Here is a 14088-nt window from a genome sequence, read left to right on the forward strand (position 1 = left end):
TATTTTTATTTATTAGAGTTCCAAACATGTTCCGTATCTCACAAGGAAAAACGGAACCCTTATAGGTATCACTTTGTTGTCCATATGTCTGTCTGTCTGTCAAGAAAAATGGTTTTCTCAGGAACGCGTGGATGTATCTAGCTGAAATTTATATTGAATACTCAAGTCGTCCCTTGTAGCTGTGATACAATCAAACTTATAAGCCCACGCAATCAAAAGATACACCCGTTTGTGCTGCAAATTTCGACATGCGCAAGGGAATCAAAACCTACATGATTCTTTCCGTGATCATAGGGTCTTGAATTTTGGTACGAAGCAAGGTTTTATAGCACAGATAAAGGGAAAATTGCTAAAAGCATAAATTTAAAGTTACAACATCGTAAAAAATAGGTTTTTCCGGAGCCCTCGGTGTGCTGGTCAGACTCGCACTTGACCGGTTTTTTACATACGTCTGAAATAACGAAATATCTTTAGCGTATCTATACATACAATCATTTTCTTGATACGGCTGATACCGCAGTAGCTACGCCCCTACGAGTATGGATGTAAGTATGTTTCATGTGTAAAAAATGAAATATAGTAGCATTGAGAAAACTTTTTATTTTTAATGATTACCAAGAACCTCAGAGACAGAATCCAATTAAATCGAATTATTGCGTGATATAAATTCTGTTTCGAATATAAAATTGGCGTGCACCGTTTGAAATTTGAGTTATGAAATCCGATATCACTTTTCGGTGTTAGATCATGATGGTTTTATCGCCCGTATCCAACAAACGAAAGTGAACGTGTATGAAATGGTACAAAGTGCGCGTCCGAGCGTACATCCTGTGGCACATGGCAGACCAATTGTTCACGAAATATTTCGCAGCAGTCCGAATGGCACAGCGAAGCAGCATCATGTGCACGAGAACCTCGAGCCTGATAACCGATCGGCGCTAGGGAAAGTGTAATTTGCAACCAACACCGATGGATGCGTATCAGGTTCGATAGATTCTTCATTTACTTTCAATGATGTTTAATAACTTTTACTTTAGAGTCTTTAGATCTTTTATAAAGATATCATATTATATTAACCAACTTCAAAATAAATCTTAAAGTAGATAGTAATTATTACACTAACTTGTTTCGCTCGCAACGAAATTGGTCAAATCGTGTCTAGTGGTAGAGATAAAGATAATCATCGTGACTTAAAAAATCTAGAACATTGTTTAGCAAATTACGAGTAACTATAATTACGAGACACCCCAGTAACTAATATAGTTACATCTTCTCGCTCACAAATAAGTAATTTAATGAGACAATCCATCAAGCTCGAGATAAAAACAGCCTACTGTGCAATCAAAGTTATGCATCAGCTGCTCCAGATATTAATAATTATTTACTGTTAATTACAATTAAACTGAAAAACTGAAGCCACCGTGAGATGAAAATCGCCGCAGCCATCAATCGTACACGGCAGACTTTCGCGGGCCTTAATTTATTCCTCTATTTAATAAAATATGTAAGTGCAGTCAGCGTGAAACAATTTTCTTTTTCTCGTGCGATCGCCGGTGGTTAGTCTGTGAAGTGTGCATGGACGGTTCGGTCGCATTGAGATACTTTCAGTGCTTCGCTAGTGACTGCGTTGTGTTTGACGATTGTGCGTTTAGGTGATGGAAGCGCGTCTTCCCTGACCGCGGCCAAAATGCATATCCTGGAAATAGGCGCTGAGCAAGTAATTAGTATGAAGTCTATTAATAATACTTATGCCATAGGTATAGATTAACATAAATTATTAACAAAAATATTTGTGTAAACAAAACATCGTATGTTTACATAATTATAGATAAAGTAAATATGGATGAATGCTTAAAATATTATGTGCGCTGGTTGACAGCAAAAGTCAGACGAAGCAAGTGAACTTTAAGCTCCCAGAAATTCACGCACTATCCTTTAAAACACAAGTATTTTGTCTCTTTGAAATTGTTCATGTAGGATTAATTTAAGCCTTTCAAAATAATGAAAAGCGCCTCAGTTACTCCTTATCATATTAGCTACCTCTCATTAATTAAGAGACTCTTCCGAATTGGTCGAGCCCTTTCCGACACTCGTATATGTAAACAGACGGACATACGTGATATGATTTTATATCTATAATTTATATATATATTTCACGAAGTCTAGGTCTATGTCAATATCTAATAGTACCTAAGCTTGTAATTTTTACATCATAATACCATGGACCAATAAACTCAAATAATATATAGTTATACCTCTGTGTACATATAACTATTTCTGTTATTTTTAAATCATTTGAACAACCTTGTACCGGAACATACAATACGGAATAGTAGGTACCTACCTAGATATTTTTATATAATGGAACAGATATATCAGAGCGTCACGCCTATCTTTTGAATAGAATTTGACATAATTATTCACCATTGTTCGCGATTATCTACAGAATTCGTATACATTTTGTATCTTGATGAAACGAATGGCGTCATTCCGCGTTCCACATTAGAGTATTCTGCAATATAGCCACTCCCTGGACCTATTAGATACGATTAATGCGGAGGTCATGGTATATATACCCTTTGAATTCTTTGTAAGCTAACGGCTATTGTGAGCTATAGTTCCAATTAATCTTTATTTGAGACCATTAGTATCAGTCAACAAAATGTATTAGTAAGGAAATAGTAGGATGGGTTTTCTTTTAGGAAATCGGAGCAAATGACCCGTTGTGATTTAGTTAAAAATCTCAAGGCACAGAACAATAGTTCTCTATCTGGTGGGAAAAAATGCTAAATGATGTGAACTACATTTTAGTGATTTAAGTAATAATAGTACCTACAGGTTCTCGTTGCTTATGTCTGCAAAGTGCAAAGTACCTACCTACTCACTTAAGTGTATTAAGGATGCCTATTCTAGAATGTCACCAAATGAACATAAACCATTTAATATTTTATTGATACTTTTAAAGAGTTAGGTATCATTTAAAATTATTAGTCCTCCCACTATCCTGATATCGAATTAGGTACTCTGATGGTATCTCATCAGCACAATGATTATTATCAATAGCTAAGTAGATCAAATTATGAAACTCGATAAATTATTGATTTTCTAATTGAACTTTAGACAACAATCTGGTAAAATAACATAATCACAATAATATTGCTATTTTATAATGTCAATATGTTACGCTCGTAAGTTATTGTCAATTATTATCTCACGACTCCTACCGTCAAATGACACGATCTTGAGTAATTTCGCCGGTAGTAATAAGCATGTGTGTTGAACGAATAAATTTAGATGTGTAGTTAATCTATTTTGTGTACTGTATAATAGTGTTACAAAATGGTGATAACAAATATTGTGGCGCAGGATGAAGAAAATGGTCAGGCCAGAGTTCCTGTGGATGCAGCATTCAGGACTGTTCCTCGAGATCACACCACCTTCCTAGTATGGCGAGTCACGGTATGTTGCATATTTATATTTATTTTATAACTTTGGTTATACAACTTACTATATATTATTCTTAACTTTAAACTAAGTATAATAGCGCTTATTTAGATAACTCAGGTACTCTCGAGTCTCGACTGAATTACAACTCTCTGAAATATATTCAAACATACTTATTTTGTAGCATTATCATTTGTGCAAAAAAGTTTATATAGTTAAAATTATAACACTCACAAAAGGTATTGTCCCAATTTTAATTATGTTCATCATAAATATTAAACATTTATTTCCTCTAAAGTCTAATAAATCCATTTAGAAAGCTTTAATATCAGGTACCTATGTTAGATAATATGAATCCATTGTGATGTAAGTATTGTATTAATTGTACTTTGTTTAAGCATAATATATAGCAAGCCATATTTGAAACAAATGTGCAGATTTACATTAATTACCATAGATACACGACGCTCGTCATCACGGTTCCCACTGACACGAAATTGATGATCACGCATTGCGCAGCCGAAGGCGGGTTAGGAACCATTCAAAATGTATTATGTGATAAGATTCAAAACTTTCACTAGCGAAAAGGGGCAATCAAGTGTATTGTATTCAAAAAACATGCAATGCTAGGTACCTTTTAAATCTTGCTAAAAAAGAAAATCCTTACTTTTGGCAAACATTGACCTGACCTGGCTGTACAAAATTATTTTCATTAGTTATGTAACAGATAACACAAATGCCGCAAAAAAAAATATTATTGAAACATCAAGCGATTTTTTGTGAATATAAATGTAGATGATATAAATGTAGTTTTTGTCGTGTAAACTCGTTATGTATCATTATGTTGGTAACATAATACAAAGACTGACATATAAACGATATTGATAGTGCTTTCGTGATCAGTCTGTCTAGCTTCGCTTGAATGGAACTTAGGAGCCGTGACGAAGGATCATTAGCCTTCTTAGGTCAATGTCCAGGTTACCTTTATTTTGCTAAATAAGAATAGGTATACCTTCTTTAACCTGAAAAATGAGGAGTGCTAAATATCTTTTGCTCTTAAAAATGGATAAATTTATTTAAGTCCGTACATTTAAGGCTTGTATTTGAACTAAATACCTATAGGTTAAAAACCGTTGTGCCCATTGGCATCATTACCATGTTTTTATAGCCGTGGTCGGTGCCGCACTGTGGGAAATTTCTTAAAAATAAACAAGAACGTTTTATTAGCTCTTTGTGCTGGATCACTCGGTGAAAGTCGCCACAAAAATTAATTCTCTTTGTTAGAACACCAGTATGACTCACCTACATTAAAATTTAATGAGTAAGTAATTGTGATACAGCTGTGATATACCTATACCTACGATGTACCTATATTTTTATAAATCGACTAGCGACCCGCATCGGATTCGCATAATGGTTCTCTTCATTATTTTTTTAACATTTTCCATGTTGGTATATTGTAGGTAAGTACCAGAAGCGTAGCGTGCCTTGGCGGGGCCCCGTATAAAAATTTGTTTGGGGGCCCTTAGGAAGGGTAAAGATTTCTCACAAAAGCGCACGTTGGGGGCCCCCTTGGCGTGGGGGCCCCGTATAATTGATACGGCAGATACGGCGGTAGCTACGCCCCTGGTAAGTACCTACCTATGTATAAATTATATCTATTCTTATACTAAATTCTCTAGCTTCATTATTTGCAACCCTTCAACAGAGTTCAATCACGTTCAATCCTAGAAGTTCGACGGTTCAGAAACGAGAATCTAACAGTCAAACAAAGCTAAATTAAAGCTTAGAATATTATTTTGGACACAAACTTTAATTGTTAAATTTATACGTGCTTATTACTGTGAAAACTGAAAACTAATAATTCTATGTGGCACAGAAAAAGCTTAGAGAAAGAAAATTACGAGTTGAAATTACTCATCGGGAAATAGCACTCCAACTAATTTAGCCTTTCTAATAGCCATGATTGCGATCGTAATCGCGACTGTGGGACCAAGTCGCATTACATAAATGATCTCAACGAAGTACGATGCAAATAGCATGCATGCGACGCATCCTACTAAACTTTACATAAACAAAGCCAAGGGAAAGTTGTATTACAGTTAATTAAGCATATAGCAATAAATTGCGAGATGCATGCGAGAGTACGGCACGCGCGGTGGCCACAAGCAATGCGACCATTATCTCGACGTGATTTCAAACAGTATGATTAACCGTCTCAACGAGTCTCCGGCCTTATCTCTGCTATACACTCGGCAACTTTCGTTTTTCCACACAAAATATTGCAGCTTGTTGACATTTAATCTGATAAAAGTTTGCATTTGCTATTGTGGTGTCCTACCATCATGTGTTTGTTTATATCGCAGGTTTTATCTTGTTTCAAATAGCCGTAACTCGATGAGGAGAGCGGTGCATAAAATGAGGATATTGCGGTTAGTTTGTGGTTCACTTCGTGTCACTTCGTTAGAAAACATTAGATGAGTTAAAGCTAAGGTGGAAACAAGTTATTATGGTACCATGCAGTAATTACAAGACTTTTATTGTTCTCCATCTTTAATCTTAACTCTCTTTATTTTCATTTATTACAAATGTATAATATATTCAACCTACTTTGTTTCCGTCCCAGTGTAATATAATTTTCTCGTTAAACTGAGAACAAAGCTGCTATTGTAAAGGCCTAACGCAGGAAATGAAGCGAATGCTAAGTCTTGTGAGGCTATGAAAGCTAACGGAAACTGTGATTCATTCTCACATCTACCGCTATGCAGGGGCTCAGCTGACCGAGACCGGGTGTTTAATCAGCTTATAGTGCACACTAAAAAATTAGACCAACAGATTTATTCGTCACGCTAATGATAAATAAATCGTAATTAGATGTTATCCGTTTCACCTAAATGTTACAAGAAATCTTAAAACGTCATAGCTGTACGTTTTTTAACTTAATTAGTGCAATTAGTATCATGTTCGTACCATTTAGCCCGCAGAATGATTAATGCGTTTCCGTTTGAATCTGAACGCAGGTTTGAGCCTGGGTGGCTGGCTGATCATCTATATGCCCGAAACATACCATAGAAACAGATACTAAGTACAAACAACACATGGATCTTCACACAACACTTATTTAGGAACATCCGAACAATAACTAAATATACAATGCTTTATGCAATTAATATTCATGCCACTATTATTTAGGTGTGTAAAGTGTATGTATGAACGCAATTTTTTATTTTACACACAATATTAATATATTCATAGATGTTAATCAACGAAACGACCACCGGACCGTGGTCGTTAACAAACGCCCCGACAATGTAAACATAATTTATATAAATACAGATTGTATTTCATGAAATTAAATTAACGTGGACTGAATAAAGTTCAGAAATTTTACAGTCGTAACCATCCATATAAATGACCGTGTGTACACGAGCTTTTTATAATTATTTATAACGTGGGGAAAATGCGATACATACACCATATCGAATCTCATAAAATATTTACTTATAGTAGGTTATACTAACGTAATAAAAATTAAATAGGTACATTATAATCATCTCGTAATCTACATTAAGAAAAGATTATAGGTAATTGCGTTTTCAGGAATCGGCGACGGAATTACTCCCACGCTCCCACTACGGCACATTTTACGATACTGAGGCATACTTGGTGTACTCCGCGTCTCTGCCTGGCCAACCTGCAGGCCCTGATGTCATTGTAAGTATTGAAAACACTTGACGAATTCTATTGTGAGAATGTTCTGACAAAAATAATTTAACACAAAATAGGAGGAAGTATTTTGATAAAATCGACATGATTATTTTGTTTTCTCATAATAAAATGATTAGAAAGCTCGATAAAAGTGTAAATTGGACCTTGCCTTTCATAGATATTTCGAAAAGAAGAATACTCTCAATGCATTTCACAAGAACCACATTATTATTTGTACGTGAAAGTGGGCATCCATTCAGACATTCGTTGCATTGTAAAATAATTTGGAAAATCCAAAAGTGCACGCCTCATATTTTTTTTTAATAAATATTTATTAATTATTATTTTTGTTTATTTAATAACAATTAAACCACATCGAATCAGACCCTGAAAAATGAAAGGGTTCTATTCCTGAGCATACTCAAGCGTAAGAGAAAAAAAAAAGACTCGATTAGTAAAGTATTTCGGTCGCTATCGTGTTAACAAGAAAATCCTCCGCACATACAGACACACGGACGTCCAAGACAGAACTTTTTTAAACTGTTTTTTAACTAGTTTAAATAACAAAAATGACATCAAAAATATCATGAACGTTAAAAATAGTGTTTTTTCTTAATATGTGTGTGTATGTATTATCTTACAAGTGCAATGTATGATACATAAAGACATTTTAAGTTTGAAAAAGATGTTTTGCGCGAAGTGACAGTAGTACCCACCTCAACGCTTCGCTTATGAGGCGTGCAAAACATTGAACAGGTAGATAGGTAATAGGTAGGTAATAAAAATCTTAATATTTCCAAGAAACTATTCATGACAGTGCTGCAATTTGACGAACCGACATTTGAATCCACAATTAAAATAATAATGTGTTTAGATATTAGAAGAAATCATAGTTAGAAAGTCAAATAATTAGCAATTGTAGTTAATGCCTGAAACTGCATTTTGGAAACATTCAATTGGAACACATGAATCATATTTTCGTCCTCGAAATTTTATTGTGAACATGAGCATATTGTTGATTATTCCTTTTAACACGTTAGCGGCGGGAAATAAAGGAGAATGGCAATAGCGAATGCGCTGAGCGTCACGTCCACGCGTGGGCGGGCGAGCGCTGCGGGCTGGGCCCGCTGGCGCTGCGCCGCGCGAGCCAGCTCGCCACGCACGTCGCAGCTCCACTGGTCACCCACCGGGAGACCGCTACCAAGGAGTCGCCGAGGTTGCTGTCTTATTTCCGCGACGGTATAAGGTAAGTTTAATAATCATTTTAATAAAAATTCATTTATTGATTCCTTGTGGTAATTGGACCTCGTTTCTTAATAATTATAAATGTATAGCATAGTAATAAGTGAAATAGATCTCTATAAAAATAATGTTTATAATTATAATAATTATGAAACAAATTGGTGTACATATTTTATTTTCAGAATCCTCTGTAATAGCTCCGGTAACGTAAATGGAGGAGGTCGGCTATACCGAGTCCGCGGACGCAGACCGGTGCTGCTACAGCTAGAACCGGTGTCTTGGGCCCACCTCTCCTCCGACGGGGTCTTTGTACTGGACACCTCAGCTCTCATTGTATTGTGGTTAGGACGAGCTGCTAATCTTATTGAGAAGATGTTTGGTGCTAAGGTATTTGATCCTCATCCAACCCTTAATTGAACTTATCGCAGTCTTATATTTATTATAATTTCAATTATTAATTATGTTTCGTTTATATATTTCTAAGTTCTGTAATATTTCAATAGATCGCGTATAGAATGGCACGCGGCGCGGACAAAGGCATGATGACCCGTCGAATCACAATAGCTCACGATGGATACGAGCAGACGCTACCAGCCGCAGACAAAAATCTTTTAGACGCTATGCTGGATCTCCGTGCCCGATCTGTAAAGCCAGTTGCTCTAGGACAAGACCCTCCTCGTCCAGCTCGACTATACAAAGTTACACAACCACCAAGAGCCGTTACCGTGACTGTACCTTCACAGAAACCAGCTGCTCGTTTGGAAGAAATTAAACGTGCTCCACTTCACAAGGCTGATTTAAATGAAGATGTGAGTTATTTGTTAATGCAATACATATAAATATTATCTTTGAAATCTGTTCGCTTCATTAATACAATTTTAATGGTAATTTGCAGAACATATACATTCTAGACGCAGGATCTCGTGGGGTATGGGCTTGGGTTGGCCTGAACGCACCGAAACCGCACAGTCGCGGCGCACTAGCCGCAGCCCGTGGGTTGGCTCGCGCTCGACGCTACTCTGGTCCCGTCTCAGTGACTGTTTCTGGTCGGGAGCCATTAGAATTTGCGGCGTTATTCCATGAGTGGAATTGGTGTGACTCTAGGCGGGATGTGAGACTGCGGGCCGCTCGCGCCGCTACTACGAAACTTGATGCTGTTAGCCTATCCACTAATGCGTGGTTAGCAGCTGAGGTAAATTAATTTAGCTGTTATTTTAAAATATTTTCTAATAGGCTGTTTAAAACCATTTTATGGTTTCAACACAAACAGCTTATTATAACATAGGATGAATGTCTTAAATACAGAATAGCAAAGATCGATTACGAAGCGGGCTTCGAAACCCCATCTATGTGTCAAACCGGGGCAACGCCTAGCCTCTCGGACACCCGTGATCCCACCTAAGCAATCGAATTTCTTCTACTCTATAAAATATTCTTATCTATAAAGCATTTAAATGCAATAAAATATCTAATATTTAAAAGGATGAATGCCGTTTAATACAAACCTGTGTGCCTTGTTACTGAAATAATTACAATTTTATGTTTAGGCCCAGGTACCAGACGACGGTTCAGGAGCCTTGCGAATGTGGCGTGTTCGACGCGAAGAGGAGTGTGAACGCGAGCGAAGCGCGCTGCAGGAGCTGGAGCGGCCGCAGCAGGCGGTGTTCTACGATCGAGACTGCTACATCGCACTATACACCTACCACGCTCCTACCGGCGATCAAACTATTTTGTATTACTGGATGGTAATAATGATATTATTTCTCAAATAAATTTATTTAAATAAAACACGTCCTCTTTTAAAATCCGAACATTTCTAAATCGTACGACTTACGAGAAACTATCACAGATATAAATAAGTCAATAATTTTTGCTTATAAAGACGCATCATAAACAAATTATAGTTGAACTTTCATAAAATAGTCTTTTACGTCCAAACTGTTAAGACTCCTTGTATAGAATGAACCATAAATATTATGCATATAGCATACTATTTCTCACAATGGGGTTACGACCATGTTACGACTGACCTCGATACCATTTTATTTCAGGGTGGCTCTTCGCCAAATGATCTGAGGAATTTGGGTGCAAAGGAAGCCAGAGACCTCTATATAAAACTAGGGCGTCTTCCCATTCAGGTAACGTTATATTATTATTCAGATAAATAATAATTAAAATGATGTAAATAATATTGATTTAGAATAAATAATGCCCATCTCTTTACAGGCTTGGGTTTATCAAGGCAAGGAACCAGCACATTTTCTTCAAATATTCAAAGGACGAATGGTGACTTATTGTGGCAGCGCTACTAATTATGATCGTAAGGAATATTTTCTCTTAATAAAATAACTTGTATTTTGCACTGCTACCTTCACAGAATCCTATTATAACCATAACATAATCACAATGGTACCTATCTTTTATGAGATAAGTAAGTAAGTACGTATGACCAAAGTTCTTATTTTACCGTAATTGTAAGAACATCAAAGTTACTATTGTCTAAGTAGGTACCATACATGCTGACATGCAAGGAAGCGTATTGCAAACCAAAGCCTCCATCACCTTCTCATAAGACTCATTCATCAAATCATCATACAAATACAATTTTCCTACATCTAATACATTTTACTGACTCTCCAGCCAGCGGCCGTCGCGTGATCCCACCACCACGCGCCCTCATCCAAGTATCCGGGCAGTACGCGCGCGAGGCCCGCGGGGTGGAGGTGTGTGGGGCTGGGGCTGGGGCTGGGGCTGGGGCTGGGGCTGGGGCTGGGGACACGCGTGGTGCGTGCTACGTGGTGCGGGAGGGCGCGCGCGTGTGGGTGTGGTGCGCGGCCACCGCCACTGGGGACGAGCGGGAGGTCGCTAAGAACATGGCCGCCGCGGAGCATGTGCTTGTAATGCAGGGTATAGTGTTGTTAACTTAATTATAAGTTTCTAATTTAAAAGTAATTTCTGACTGATTTAACGTAGTTATATTCATTATTTAACTGATTGTATGACTGGTCTTGTACGATTCCAAGATTGAAAGATAAATATTTAAGCAATCCATAAATATTTAACTTGATTTCCAGAAATAAAGCATGTAAAACAGTTAACTTAAATCTCGTAATTGTAGTTCATTAAATCGAAGAACAAAAACTATAAATAGCATAAAGCACGTAAAATATCTACAATAACTTATATTTATAGGAAAAGAAAAACCAGACTTCTGGGCTGCTTTGGGAGAGAGGCGTCATTTATTAGTAGCGTCACCACTGAAAGAAATGCAGCGACCGTTGCCACCACGCCTCTTCTACGTCTCGATTTGCCCACCGGCACATTATTCTTGTAAGAAATTTCAAATTCCTCACTTAACATCTAAACAAAATTGTGCGTTATCTATGTACGGCTAAATCATTTTATTGGTTCAGTTCAGTTCAGTAAAATGATAAAAATGAAATCTATGATCATATAAAATTACCTACAACTTGCCAAAAAAAATATGTAACTACAATTGAACTGATTATTTTTTAATATTTGGCTTACACAATAGTTATAGTAACTACATCACTACTACATTAGGCATTAGAAATGAAACTTCTGTTTGCGTATTTATAAATATATTTCGATATTCCAGTCGAAGAGATCGTATCGTTCAGCCAATACGACCTGGCTCCCGAAATGGCGACGGTACTAGACGTGCACGCGGCCGTGTTCGTGTGGCTCGGAGCGCACTCCTGCGTGCGCGCTAAGGACGACGCTAGGAACATCGGTCTGGCGTACTTGAATAATGGTAATTGTTGTGATAGTGAAAAAACGCCTTATTTCACTTTAATGCTAGGCGTCCATTAGAGGCGGATCGGGCCGGGCCGCATCGCAACGGGCCGTCTCTAATGGACGCGCTGTTTGCTCCTGCGTCCACCTGTACGGGGCGCGGCGGACCGCCTAGGCGGATTTTATCTAACAGACGCTCGCCGCTTACATCCGCCTGCCTGCGTCCACTAGACGGGTCGGGGCGGGCCGGGCCGCAGCGCACCGCCGGCAGAAATCCGCCTGCGAAGCGATATCCGCCAATGCGTTGCGGCCCGCCCCGACCCGATCCGTCGCTAATGGACGATGTTTCATACAAAACATAGGCCGGCGTATTTTTGCGTTGCGATGCGGCCCGCCCGATCCGCCTAGTGGACGCCAGCCATTAGCCATGCTTTTAGTAAGAAATTATGTAATAATTATTGTCATAGTTCTAACGTCAAACAAACAAGGTGTCTCGAATGTCGAATAAACTTTACACTTTTAGACAGTTTATTTACCTAAACCTATTTGTATGTAACTAATATATTTTCTAGTAACATATATTATATTCAGAGAAAGTTTTAATACCTAGTATTTATTGATGAAGTATAACATTTTTTATAGATCCAGCAGCCCGTGATCTGGAAACACCAATGTTCGTCCTCAGCCAAGGACGAGAGCCGCCCAATTTTACTGGATTCTTTCCACATTGGAAGAATTCTATGTGGAAGGTAATAATAATTAATAATATACGGGAACTTAATATATATGGAGACGAATAATTAACAAAAAAATAGTTAAAAATATGTAATTAAAAGCTTTTCTTTTATAATCTAGATTTATGAGTCTTTTTTAATTGCAATCTTATTTTAAATTATTTTCCAGGGTCATAAAACATTTAGTGCAATAGTCAGCGCTTTAGAAGGAAAAGCTATTGTGCAAAATGGAAACAGCGCCCTACAAAACGGTAACACTGAGAATCAATTCGACCAACACGAAAAATATCCGCTCTCCGTTCTTCGCGGGCCGAAAGAACACATGCCTTTGGATGTTGACCCACTCACTAAAGAGGTAAGCATACGCATAAACTTCATAAAAATTATATGATTATTTAAATCTACTTTTATTTATTTCCCTTAAAAATACTATTAAATCATTAGTAATCCTAGTTAACTTAAAATTTTTATTTGATACAGTTTCATATTAAACTAGCAGTCCGCCCCGGCTTCGCCCGTGGTACATGTTTACGTTTTCTCTACATAAGAACCATCCTCGTACTTCAAGGAATATAATAAAAAAAGAATTATCGAAATCGGTTCAGCCGTTCTCGAGTTATGCGCTTACCAACACATTTTGCGATTCATTTTTATATATAAGAAGATTATTAACTAATTCCACATATAAAACAAGTTTTAAAAGTGAAATGTATATATACAATATACATCCTTTTTTAATGCTTTTAGTCTCTATTAACGGATTTGCATATCGGAAACTAGACAGTTACCCACGTTAGTGCTTACAAATTAAAAAAAAAATACCTACCAATAAAGCCATGCTGATGATTTACAATATACTGCATATATATATTTTACTGTTTCTAGCTTTACCTCACACACGATGACTTCGTTTCAACATTCCACATGCCGTACAGCGAATTCCGAACTTTGCCGACTTGGAAACAAAAGGATATCAAGAAATCTGTGGGACTGTTTTAATCACAACTAATCGTCGCACATCACACACGCACCAAATATTCTAGTATTTCAAAATAATTGTCACAAAAGTATATGGATATTATTTATCTATGTATAATTCTAATGTAATGAGATCTAATTATTAAAATATCAAATGTAGTTGTTGGGTGATAAAATTGTTATTTGTTATATTATATTAAGCATAAATGGAAATAAATTGTTCTAT

General features: G+C 37.1%; 1 protein-coding gene across 2 annotated transcripts; it reads left to right on the top strand.

Annotated features, from left to right (window-relative positions):
• Nucleotides 1-778: 778 nt before the first annotated feature.
• qua (villin like protein quail) lies at nucleotides 779-14087 on the top strand. 2 transcript variants are annotated; one of them, XM_090111138.1, is made up of 16 exons: nucleotides 779-984; nucleotides 3367-3459; nucleotides 7045-7158; nucleotides 8193-8398; nucleotides 8577-8781; nucleotides 8898-9203; nucleotides 9290-9586; nucleotides 9942-10139; nucleotides 10446-10532; nucleotides 10621-10714; nucleotides 11035-11301; nucleotides 11587-11724; nucleotides 12014-12169; nucleotides 12793-12899; nucleotides 13054-13239; nucleotides 13770-14087. In XM_090111138.1, the coding sequence occupies exons 1-16, from the start codon at nucleotides 970-972 to the stop codon at nucleotides 13881-13883; spliced, it is 2583 nt and encodes an 860-aa protein (XP_089967264.1). In that variant the 5' UTR covers nucleotides 779-969; the 3' UTR covers nucleotides 13884-14087. The 2 variants fall into 2 exon arrangements, with proteins under 2 accessions (XP_089967264.1, XP_089967270.1); XM_090111144.1 differs by lacking the exon at nucleotides 779-984 and adding an exon at nucleotides 1615-1717.
• The last annotated feature ends 1 nt before the right edge of the window (nucleotide 14088 follows it).

Source organism: Colias eurytheme, chromosome 2 (genome assembly GCF_061535395.1).
Source record: "Colias eurytheme isolate Ceu_HAF_F1 chromosome 2, ilColEury1 Martin Lab GWU primary, whole genome shotgun sequence".
NCBI lineage: Eukaryota > Metazoa > Arthropoda > Insecta > Lepidoptera > Pieridae > Colias > Colias eurytheme.